The sequence below is a fragment of the Periplaneta americana genome, chromosome 14, assembly GCF_040183065.1.
Source record: "Periplaneta americana isolate PAMFEO1 chromosome 14, P.americana_PAMFEO1_priV1, whole genome shotgun sequence".
Taxonomy (NCBI): Eukaryota; Metazoa; Arthropoda; class Insecta; order Blattodea; family Blattidae; genus Periplaneta; species Periplaneta americana.
In genome coordinates this window covers 159786319-159798957 of record NC_091130.1, presented here as the reverse complement: position 1 = coordinate 159798957, position 12639 = coordinate 159786319, and the positions used below count along the sequence as shown (strand labels likewise).

Sequence of the window (12639 nt, the reverse complement as noted above, 5' to 3'; positions counted from 1 at the left end):
AGCATGAAATTTTGAGCAGGGGAAGCTAACTCAAGTTGTCTTTCATGCAATATGAGAAAACGTAGTACAAAAATACAGTCTTAAAATAAATAGTAGTCAATGTCAAGTCAGCAGTCGATTGGTTGGAACATCGTAAGTAACACCAATAAGGCATGACCTCAAATGATACGTAGTAAAATATGATTTCACGGTTTACACATATCTCTTAACAAATAGACACGTATACGTATACCATTAGCTCACTCCCTGTCATACTTAGGGAAATCACAATATTAGTATCATTACGTAAGTATGCGTCTGTCTTTTGGTTGTGTCCTTCATTGACAGCAAGGGAGTCGGTCATTTGTTTTTTAAATCACACTTTTGTTCGTCAGTCAGTTTTGATAATACAATTGTCCTAAAAAAATTCAAGTAAATTAGTGTCAGGAACTGTTATTTCGCTCATTATTTATTACATCAGCCACAATACACACTAACACTTCAACTGAACACAACTGACGAAAAGGGATAACTCGGAAACTACTTATTTTAAATGTTAAAGCTAGCTTCTTGAGAGCCTTGCGACTAGGGTAGTTTAGTTAGAAAGGGATGGAAAATCTGCGGGGTGGATTACACAGAAGAAACCAGTCTGCTTGGAAGCTGGTGTGTGCAGGCTTCTTGTTTACTGCTGCATCACAAATCATCCTGAGCTGCCGCATCACAATATTTAACGCGTAAATAAAAATTCTATTAAAATTAATAAATAATTTTCTCCATAAACTGCCGGTTTATTATGAAATTATTATTAACTGGGGAAGCTAAGCCTTTTTAGCTTACATTGACGCTACGCCACTGATGTACAGTATGGTATGAATAAAATAAGTAACTGATGTCATCTTATGTTATTGCGTCCAATCTTATTTTGCGTATTTAAATATTTTAGAAGAGAAGAAATAGGCCCGTGTTATTTTAAGGCTGAGTTCTAATTTTTTAGTTTGCATCCTAGAATGGGTTAATATCGATTCCATAGTTTCCTACAATGTAAAGCTATAACAGAAGAATGTATGGCAGTAGTGTCACCTATTGAGAACTAGAGGAACTATTCAAAATTTGTTGAAAGTATGATCTTAAGTTTTGACTCATTCCGTGGTTAGAAAGTTGGCTTACACGATACGAAAATTCTAGGTCAGCTATCTTTGTCTCTGTGAGACACTGTCTACCAAGAACTGCTAATAAACGAACACGAAGTCTAGTTTTTCATTGGTTTTTATTCAAAACTGGCATTAAATTACTCAATTTGCAAACTTAGTCATACATTCTTATTCATTCTTTTCTTATTTTATTTATTGTTGCTTTCTTTCTTTGACCTCTATTTCCTTTCTTTCTTTCTTTGTTTCTTTCTTTCTTTGTAGTCTCTTTTCATGAAATTCGGTATCAGTACAAAATTTCACTGTAAGAGTGTTCAATTACATTTTAAGCATAATTTTCCTTACAATTCACCTCATTTTTCATTTAAGGAAAGGTAAGATTTTTTAAAACATTTTCGTAATTTTATAATCCTCAGACGTACGTACTCGTTCGTTCGACTCTCCTATCTCAATTTTCTACCTGTAAATTTTCGATGTTTACTGGGAAAAATAGGAGCCGAACAATTTATAGACGCCAAAGCATCTATTTTTGCGTGGAGCGAAATCTTTGGCCAACCATTTCACTGATTTGTAGTCCGACCAATTGTAAAACAAAGCAAGTCACTACGTGCCTTGTGCAAGCAATGTTAATGTCCTAACACTGTCTCCCATAGACGTGTACACAACTTCCGAGATAGTGTTCTTGCGGCTGGCCTTCCTGCAGGGACAGCAGCACAGATATATGTTGAAGTAGCGTCTGAACTTGCCGCTGCCCACGTACAAGGCGATGGGGTTGACGAAGGCGTTGAGGAATATGACGAGATAGCCCACCGGTGCGAAGTACACGAAGGCGTCTTGTATCGGCACGCAGGCGAACATGATGACGACATCCATCAAGTAGCCCGGGAGGTAGGTGAGGGTGAAGGCCACGCTGAGCACGGTCACGACCCTGGCACTCCTGGATCTGCGCCGCTTCACCGCCGTCTGGCCGACGCCTTCCCCAGGCATGTTGGCCACGCTCTGCCGCAAGTGCCGGGACGTTATGGCCGACAGGGTCGCCACCGTCACCACGGGGATGAAGTCGTGGGCGAAGAAGTTGAACAGGAACACGATCTTGGCTTTCTGCACCGGGTTGTTCATGAACAGGAGCGCCGTTGGAACTGAGACGATCAGCGCAGCGATCCACACCACGTAGATGAGGACGGGGCTGAAGCGGCGCAGACGTGAGCGGACGCTCTTCGTCATGGAAATCACTGCCAGGTACCGCTGCACGCAGATGACCATCGCAGAGTACACGCACACTCCGAGAGACACCGACCACAGAATTAGCAGGCTGACAGCTCTGTGGTCAAACTGCCAGAACGCCTCCCCCACGGAGGGGATGAACATGAAGCTGGCCGTGAGGAGGAGATACAGCATGTGCGCGAAGGCCAGGTTGAACACCATCGTGTTGGTGCCCGTACGCAACTCACTGTGGCGTAGGAAGATCACAATAAGAATTCCGTTGCCAATTAGACCAAAAGCAATGATGAAGCAAGAGATTATTATTAAAGGGTACAGTTTAGCCATGTGTGTATATATTTCTTTATAATCTTCCTCATTTAGAAGTAGCAAAATGTTGCACTCAGAATACTCTGATTTCGTCCATCTCTTGACGTCAAGAAAATGTTTCACCCATACAGCAGGAGGGCGTGGCGACGAATTGGGAGCAGTTATATTTACCAAAGAAATTAGAGTTAGGAATTTCTGTTTCATCTCAGTGGCCTGGCTGACACACTCGTGAACACCGCTATAATTTAAGATCACGTCAAACTGGGCAAGCAGACATGACACACAGTTCAATTCTTTCAACCCATCGCCTTCTTCACTCATTATTTCATCCAATTCCTTGTCGCAAAAAAGTTTCTTTGACTTGTCATCGTCGTCGAAATCAGTTCGTTGACATCGGAGCTTCCCTCTTATGTCCTCAACCACGCGTTGAATCCTGTCCACGCGATTCGCAGACCTCCCGCCTTGCTGAAGACATTGTGACGTTCTCGCTGCCTCTTGTCGCAGGCCTTCTTGGTCGTCCTGCCGAAGATCCAGGCTGCACAACTCTTGCTTGAAGGTAAAACCGCACTCTGCTTCAACCGGCTGCTTTGTTTGAGCTGCTTGCAGCTCCACAGACATCAGCAACAACGCAATCAGGAAGAACATCTGGAAAAATAATTGATAACATAGTTCATTTAAAAGATAACAAGGCAATTTTAAGATCACTTCAGATAAAATTCTTTAAAATTCATGCAAACATACTGTTAACTAGCTACAACTTATTTATCAAATTTATTGTAAAAAATGTTATGAATGGTTTTTGATACTCCAGTAGGAGTATAGGAAAAATACAGGGACATCATCTTATTTTTACTTCAATTTTTATTGTACCCGAGTTTTTTAATGTACTTCACTCCCACCCCTTCTACTAATGAAGTTCCAATTGTCCTCTACACACAGATCCAAGACCGCATATAGTAAACAGTACTGAGTTAGTGAGTATAGTACGTTCCAGAAATATGTTCGCGTTTTCCAGTGACAAAAGAGCTTTCAATATTGAATCATATTTTCGCACAGGTACTGTCGTCCGTTTGCCTACGTCGCATCCCGATTTCCTCCACCTGCTTCTGCTCGCCCCTCTGTAAAAGCTGGGTTGTCTTAGCTCTTTTCTGAAAACGTTAATTTCTGTTAGGAATTGGACGTTTACGTAATATTATACAACTGTTTAAAATAACTTAAAGAGAAGGGCCTCGTTAAGTAATTAACTCTCACGTGATTTCCCCCCTTTCTACGATCCTGCGGCATAACCACTTGGACGGACAGTAGATAGCAAGTGTGAGTAATTTTATCTGTGCGGGTCAGACAGAAGTGAAGATTGAATTTACAGTACGTAAGGTACTCTTTTATAGACTATATACAGAATTATTTCAACATGAGTTACTAGTACGAAGGACGAAACTGGCAATTGGAATTAGATGCAATAGTCTATAGTGCGATAATATGCACAAAAGAACTGAAGCCTGTATCGAAATGAACGGCTACCATTTTCAAAAATGTGTTTAAATATCCATATTATTATTATTTTTCAATTTAACTTCATTCTCTATATTGTACGCTAATGTGCTGTAGACAGTATAATATACACTGCATAATGAATACGTCCGCATGGATAACTCAGTTCGTGAGTAAAAACACTTATTCTTAATACAGTACTGTATTTTGATTAAACAAAAACCTAATGAAAATTATCGAACCCAAAATCGCGATATTTCCTAGTTTACGTAAATGGATGAACTACTTTTCTTCCCTCCTATATCTAGTAGAGTGATTTGTTTGTGTTTTACGCCAGTATCATCGAACTACAGTCGTGGAAGGGGGTAGCAATCTGTGTTTCCGGTTCTCTAAAGGTATAGCCAGGTTAATATTAAAAATAAAATGATGTCCCTGTATTTATGAATACTATTTTGTTACAGAATGTGAAAGACTATGTACAGAGTGTGCACAAAGTCCCGTTACCCATATAAATACCTCAAATGTACATACTATTTATGTAATTTCGGTCATAATACAGACATACATTCACTTTACATTAACTGTGTGTCGTAAGCGACCGAACGGTAAAGTATGTCCCCCGTCAACCTCCTCACACAAAACAACGCGTCGCCAGGTTCGGTGTGACATTCGCCCCAGCATTGCTGGTGTAATCTGTTGGAAAGCGCGTGGCACGGCGTTCTTAATTTCATCAATGCTGTCGTACAGTTCCTGTGCAACAATGCTCTTGATGAAACCCTACAGTGCGTTGTCGCAGGTTGTGAAGTCAGGACTGCGAGGTGGCTGGTAAGATGGCCCACGGCCAATCCAGCGTTGTGGAAACACCTCATTGAGATACTTACTAACGGAAATGGCATAATGGGCAGATGCGGTGAGTCATCCATCTTACCAAGTCATCTCCACTGGCCATCTCGCAGTCCTGATCACCCAGGTACGTAGTAAATGAGGGGGGTGTAATTGCTGCCCCCTCGGAGCATGCATTTCATGGTACACATTACCTGTGGCAGTTGAAACTTCAGTGGTACATACGAATATAGGGAAAAGATTTATGATTATTACCAAGTCACAGTGTAGGGAAAAATAGAGTTTTTTCTGTTCAACATCTTCTTGGAGGATTTAGTAAAGAACTGTTTTCAGAACATGAGAGGAGTGATAGTAGGAGGAAGAAGACTAAAGTGCTCAAGATTTGCTGATGATATGGCGTTGTTAGCAGAAGAGGAGATGATACTAAGGGATATGCTACTGGAGCTAAATGACAGCTGTAAGCAGTATGGGATGAAGATAAATGCAAACAAGACGAAGACCATGGTTATAGGAAGAAAAATGGAGAGGTAAACTTGCGAATTCTAAATGAGGCAGTAGAGCAAGTGGACAGCTTCAAATATTTGGTGTGTACTATAAGCAGTAACATGAGCTGCTGCCAGGAAGTCAAAAGAAGGATAGCAATGACAAAGGAAGCTTTTAATAGAAAAAGGAGCATCTAATGCGGACCTCTGAAAAAAAACTAAGGAAGAGACTAGTGAAGTGCTTTGTATGGAGTGTTGCATTGTATGGAGCAGAAACATGGACATTACGACGAAGTGAAGAGAAGCGACTAGAAGCATTTGAAATGTGGATATGTAGAAGAATGGAACGTGTGAAATGAACAGACAGAATAAGAAATGAAGCTGTGTTGGAAAGAGTGGGTGAAGAAAAAATGATGCTGAAACTGATCAGGAAGAGGAAAAGGAATTGGTTGGGTCACTGGTTGAGAAGAAACTGCCTACTGAAGGATGCACTGGAAGGAATGGTGAAGGGAGAAGAGTTCGGGGCAGAAGAAGATATCAGATCATAGACGACATTAAGATATATGGATCATATGAGGAAACGAAGAGGAAGGCAGAAAATAGAAAAGATTGGAGAAAGCTGGGTTTGCAGTGATAGACCTGCCCTTGGGCAGAACACTAAATAAATGTATACTTCTGTAATAAGTTTACAGATTTTCTGAGCTAACCCTACCAGCAGATAGCAGAGCCTTGCCCTGGAGAGATTATATGGGCTTATCTTTTACTTATCTAACAGATCTACTTGCGGGTAACAATAATAGTTAGGAACACAATCCGTCCAATGATTTAGGAGAATATCCTCTAAAAAGTAACGACACACCAAAAACACCTCAATATGAGGTTAGCTTGAAAACGTTCACTTCCAGATAACGCTTACAACAGTTATTTTACAGTCACAGTGATTTAGTGCAGTGCTTGAAATGAGAACAGTTATCTACATCACCTACGTTTGTCCCTGAAGATATTTTGAAAATACCCAAAAACATCACAGCCTCAAATTTGAATGCCACACGCTTCCACTTCACTAAACTGAAAATAAGTGTGCGATGATACTCACTGCTCAGCTCTGAACACACAACTGCGGCGCTCTGCTAGGCTGGCCGCTAAGTAGGCTCTGATAAGATTATCTGCACTTCATTAGCAGGATCAGACGCTGATGTGACAATGACATAAACATTCGTAACACAAATTTTATTTAATATCTGTTTATTTAGTAAAGCTCGAGCTTGGGGACAGTTGATAACATAATAGGAGTAGCCTGATACATAATTGACAAATATAGACTATCTAGCCTATGTGCTTTATAAACTAACATTTAAAATTGCAGACACCAGGATCAGATTTTTAAGCAGTGCAGATAATACTTACTTACTTACTGGCTTTTAAGGAACCCGCAGGTTCATTGCCGCCCTCACATAAGCCCGCCATTGGTCCCTATCCTGAGCAAGATTAATCCAGTCTCTATCATCATATCCCACCTCCCTCAAATACATTTGGTCCACACCTGTGGAGTAACGGTTAGCACGACTAGCCGCGAAACCAGGTGGCCCGGGTTCGATTCCCGGTCGGGGCAAGTTACCTGGTTGAGGTTTTTTCCGGGGTTTTCCCTCAACCCAATATGAGCAAATGCTGGGTAACTTTCGGTGTTGGACCCCGGACTCATTTCACCGACATTATCACCTTCATCTCATTCAGACGCTAAATAACCTAAGATGTTGATAAAGCGTCGTAAAATAACCTACTAAAATAAAAAAGAATCAAATACATTTAATAGTATCCTCCCATCTACGTCTCGGCCTTCCTAAAGGTCTTTTTCCCTCCGACCTCCCAACTAACATTCTATATGCATTTCTGGATTCGCCCATACGTGCTACATGCCCTGCCCATCTCAAACGTCTGGATTTAATGTTCCTAATTATGTCAGGTGAAGAATACAATGCGTGCAGTTCTGTGTTGTGTAACTTTCTCCATTCTCCTGTAACTTCATCCCTCTTAGCGCCAAATATTTTCCTAGGCACCTTATTCTCAAACACCCTTAACCTATGTTCCTCTCTCAAAGTGAGAGTCCAAGTTTCACAACCATAAAGAACAACCGGTAATATAACTGTTTTATAAATTCTAACTTTCAGATTTTTTGACAGCAGACTGGATGACAAAAGCTTCTCAACCGAATAATAACAGACAATGGTTTTTCTTTTCCTCCATTATTTTCCCTTGCTATTTATATGGATATCGCTTCATAGAGTTTTGATAAACAGTAACTTTCTACTAACTTCATGTCTTTAGAAACGTTGCAATCAATTAAATGAATTTAAAGATCTACCTAACTCTGTTTCAGTCAGGGTTGCCAGATTGATTTTACCTAAAGTCGCCAAATCTTGGTGTTAGTGTAGTCCAATGTCGCCAATTTTCTACTTTAAAAATAAGTAATGTCAATGTATGCGTTTTTATGATAATATAATATCGTTACTTTATATCATATTTATGTAATAAATTCTATAAATTTAGTCTTTATGGAATACACTTTGCATAGGTTTTTGTGCCGATCTTCTCAGATTTTCCCCACTTCTGCAATTTGCACAACACAAGTCACTGTTATACCCCCTACAAATTAAACCAATCTCAATATTAACACCTTTGAAAGCATTAAATATTTAAGGAGCTGGAATAGAAACTACGGTTAGATTGCGATTTTTCACGTTGTTAGGAAATTCTCTATAATGCTTCGTCTTAAGTTCCAGTATTGATCAGTTTATTGGTCCTCAGATTATGAAAAAATAGCGCAGTAGGCCTACTTCCTGGGCGAGGAAGAAAGAGCGATACGTTTGTTTAAACAAGCGTCAAAGATCGGTGACAAGTTACGGCGCTCAACTACAATGTTGAGAATAAACATGAACAACTATAATAAAGTTTTCTTGGATAAAAAAAAACGAGTTCCGGCGTGTCAACAGTGATAAGTGTAACATTTCATGTCAGTCATTGAATTGGATTAGCGATGTATCAGCAATGGACTACTGAATAAAATAAAATTAATAAACGATTAGTGATTTTTCTTATGCTGCCCAAACTTCGCAAAATTCCGGGCGAAAGTCGCTGAAATGGCGTTAGTCGCAATTCTTAACAAATAGGTCGCAGAATCTCTGTTTATGTAGCCCAAACAGCGACATATCGCCCAATCTGGCAACGCTGATTTCATTACCAAGCAGTAGAGCACGTAGTTATTGATAGACCTTGCAGTAATTTTGTTGTTGGATTGTGTGTGGCATGAGTGACGACGCGAAAAGTGTTTCAAAGCAAAATATGTTTCTACTCCGCGTGAAACAAAGAGGCTGTGTTGCATTTATAAAAATATAACTTTTATTTGATATTTGCATGAACACAACTGTTGCAATTACTTTTTCCCAGCTGTATCATTAATGTCCCTTCTAAATTTTATTAATACAAAGAAACTAATGGTTAGCAATACAACAGCTTCAACGGCTTTGACGTGCTAGTTGTACGTGGGTTGGATAAAAAGTAATGGCAACAGTTCGATATTTCTGACATGGCTTTATTCACAGGGGTACAACATTTACGTACCTTCTATATAGTCGCCCCCTTATTTATTACCTTTTGCCAAATGTTTGGAAGGCGTCGTACACCATCAGCGCGTCCATCTTTGTTGATGTTCCGTATTGACCGTCCTAAAGCACGGATAAGTTCATCTCTGGTATTGTACCGGGTCCCTCGCAGTGGTTCTTTCACTTTGGTGAAAAGATCGTAATCGCCTGAATCATATCGGATGAGTACGGATGATGTTCCAGAATCTCCCATTGCCAGCGACGCAAGAGGTCCTTGACAGCAGCAGAGGTATGACTCCTTGCATTATCATGAAGAATGATGGGGTTCTGTACCCCCAAGTGTCGTCGTTTTCTCCTGAGGGCTGGACGAAGGTGGTGCTGCAGTCTGCCTTGGAGGTACAGCGTGGTGCAGTATTACCCCATCAATGTCCTACGCCACAATGAACATCACTTTCACAGCACTTCCAACAAGGCCTTCCCGAAACGCTTTAACACATCGTGCCACTGTGCGATATGGCAACGCTGCATCGCCACATGCTTCACGCAGTCCCTGAAAACATTCTTGTGCACTATGACCTCGTGCCACTTCAATTTTGATCCAGGAACGTTGCTCTAGTTTTGTAAACGTGGTATTAGGGCGCTCGCACTATCCCTATGAAAGTCAACGTTCTACACACTGCAGTAGATTGACAGAGTACTGTCGCCACTGGCTACACTAACTCATCTAGCTAGACCACTTAGAAAAGGCAGCTATGGCGGAAACCTAAATCATTTCCTTCTCCCACACTCGCTGCGTGTTCTCCTCTGTGCATTCCCCGACGTTGATCACCAATCAGAATCCGTGTCTTAACCTAAGTTGGCGATACTAGGCCTCTGTTATCGTGACTCTTATTGGATTGCTTTCTTTACTTCCGCTTCAACTGTACACTTCTGGTCAAAATATGTGTCCTATATTTTCCGCACATGCTCACATAATTTCATCTATTTTTCGGGGGAATATTCATCAATGAGTTTATGATCTAACAATATTTCTCACGTAAAGACATGCCAATACTCTGGTTATAACTTAAACACACAGCACTATTACTAGTATTCATTTATTTATTTTATACTACCACTTCACTTCACTTTGGCGCAACTGTACTCCCTTCGAACTCAACGTTCGCCATGAACAAGAACAGTGGGAGGGGAGGTTAGCGCATGCGCATTACAACTGCATTTACAAAGTGGTATCCCTATAACAGTCCTTGTTCATGTCCATACAGCTGGCAACTCTCGAACGCACCATCGTCACGTGACAGCAGTGTTGCCATTACTTTTTATCCAACCTATGTATATGCTCTAAGTTCGTCATCGTTCATTTAAGCGTGTCTTAATGGCTTAATTCATAATTTTTACGTAAATTTCCCACATCAGGTATCTAGGCTGGACCAGATGCTTGAGAGAGGCGCGGCGAAAATGGCCGTCTTTAGCGACCTCTGCACAGCGCTACTGTAAAGCATGACGTGTGATTTCTTTTCCAATAACATCACTTTTCTAATTAAGATGCTTTTATACTGATGATCACGTAAGAGTAGGCCTATTTCCTAAAAGGCTAATTTGGCCGTCTCTTCAGTATTGCCAACAAATACCAGATATCACCAAAGAGGATAAAGTCACAATTTCATGTACTGAAAGAATAATAATAATAATAATAATAATAATAATAATAATAGTAATAATAATAATAATAATAATAATACAGCAGTAGTCTGCTATATTATAGGCTACTACTGTATTTCATGTTATTTTATACCTACAGTAGACCGACCACGATTCAATTTTGTGCTGGATATATGGACTACAATCTGCTAAATAAAATGGAATGGGTAAGCACGTGTAATGGTGTCTTTGGTAATACGAAAAACTGCGTCCAAAGCTACCTGTGTTTTTTTTTTCTTTGATAGTTCAAAGTTTATTGCAATGCGCCACTTTTAAACTGTTTTTCTACCATAATAACATACCCTGAAGTGTACAGTTGGTACAATATTGACTGGAGCCCTGATTTTAATGTAAAGCACAGTATCACCTGAAAATAGATCAAGAGAACACAAAGGCAATTTCGGGATAATGTCTCATGTATCCTACAGTTTGTATAATACTGGTCCAAAAGTTGATCCTTGAGCTACACTTGCTGTAATATTTCCGGTAGTTTAGGAAGAAACACCTTCAATCTTAAAGTAAAATGATTTGCTTACTAAGTTATTATGAAGGATCATAAACATAGGACACGAGATGTAACAACTTATAAGGTAAACGCTTTATGCTATACCTTATGAAAGACTTTATCTACATTAAGGAGCAGAGCTGCCTTTCTTTCTTTCTTTCTTAATAAATCCCGCTGTAATATCTTGAATTACTCATAGCAATTGGTCTATATTTGGCCAATCACGAAGGAATGCGTATTGTTCTAATAGTATTGTACTATTCACTGCCTTTTCAGCTTCAAGTAAGGGTCCTGTGTTCATACTGTGTCAGATTGTTATTTCCTTATAAAAATCTACAGTAAGTAAAATGCTTAGAATGGGTTTCAAAACTGCATTTACAACTCTATAAAACCAATAGTGCAGGAACCTCAATCAACTTGCTTCATAAACTTTACGCCAGCCAAGGAAGATACGTTACGTAAACATGACACATTACACACTTTCCGATGGGCGGTGTAATTCCACATTGAATTGCACAATATCGTGTGTTTAATAAATTAAAATTATGTAACATATTTACTTTCATAGGCCCTGATATAAGTTCTTATTTTTAGGATACTAGCCGTACCCGTGCGCTCCGCTGCACCTGTTAGAAATAAATATAAAGTAATTACATAATTAAAATAGGACGTTTGATCCAGGGAACATTCGTGTTTGATAGAAAGATAAATAGTTTAATATGTTACTTAATTTAAATTGTATTTAAATAATTAAAATGCGGTTATTTTGGTCCAGAGACCAATCATTTGATGCAATGACAATTCCTTTAACATGTTTCTTAATTGTTATTACATGCAACCATAGTTTAATGAAGATTGACATATCATTTAATTTTAGTGTGTATACTTTATATTACTTGCTATATGTTTCAGAAGTTACTGTAATAACATTGTAGAATTTTGTCCATCTAGAGAAACTACACTTTCCAATGGTGAAATAATTATACAATTAAATTAGCTTCCCTTATTACTTCATACAAACACAGAAACATTGTCTTAGGCTATGTTTCATAGCTTTCGATTGTTGTTGTCCAAGGCCTCTTATAGACGAAGTCATTTGTTTTTATTTCAGTACAGCGCCTTAGATGGCGTTGTTATTGTAATTTTAAAATTCACCTATCTCTTTAAATATCAGTCCTATCATAATTTTGTATAGAATAAAACTTATCGGAAATTATGTTTAAAGAAACTTTTGTTATGTAATATTTTTCATGATAATTAATAATAAGCGAGATATTTCTATTTATTTAATTCAGGCCCCCTTATAACCCCCCTTTTAAATAAAGTATTTTGAATGTCATATAGCCTAAAATCTAAGTTAC

The 12639-nt window shown here is 39.2% G+C and overlaps 1 protein-coding gene across 2 annotated transcripts; it reads right to left on the bottom strand.

The window, feature by feature from the left end:
* On the bottom strand, positions 1-6670 carry LOC138713944 (endothelin receptor type B-like). Of its 2 annotated transcripts, none has more exons than XM_069846501.1 (2): positions 6570-6670; positions 1-3302 (listed from the first exon to the last, which is right to left on the bottom strand). In XM_069846501.1, the coding sequence occupies exon 2, from the start codon at positions 3300-3302 to the stop codon at positions 1731-1733; it is 1572 nt and encodes a 523-aa protein (XP_069702602.1). In that variant the 5' UTR covers positions 6570-6670; the 3' UTR covers positions 1-1730. The 2 variants fall into 2 exon arrangements, with proteins under 2 accessions (XP_069702602.1, XP_069702600.1); XM_069846499.1 differs by having other exon boundaries at positions 6456-6584.
* Positions 6671-12639: the final 5969 nt, after the last annotated feature.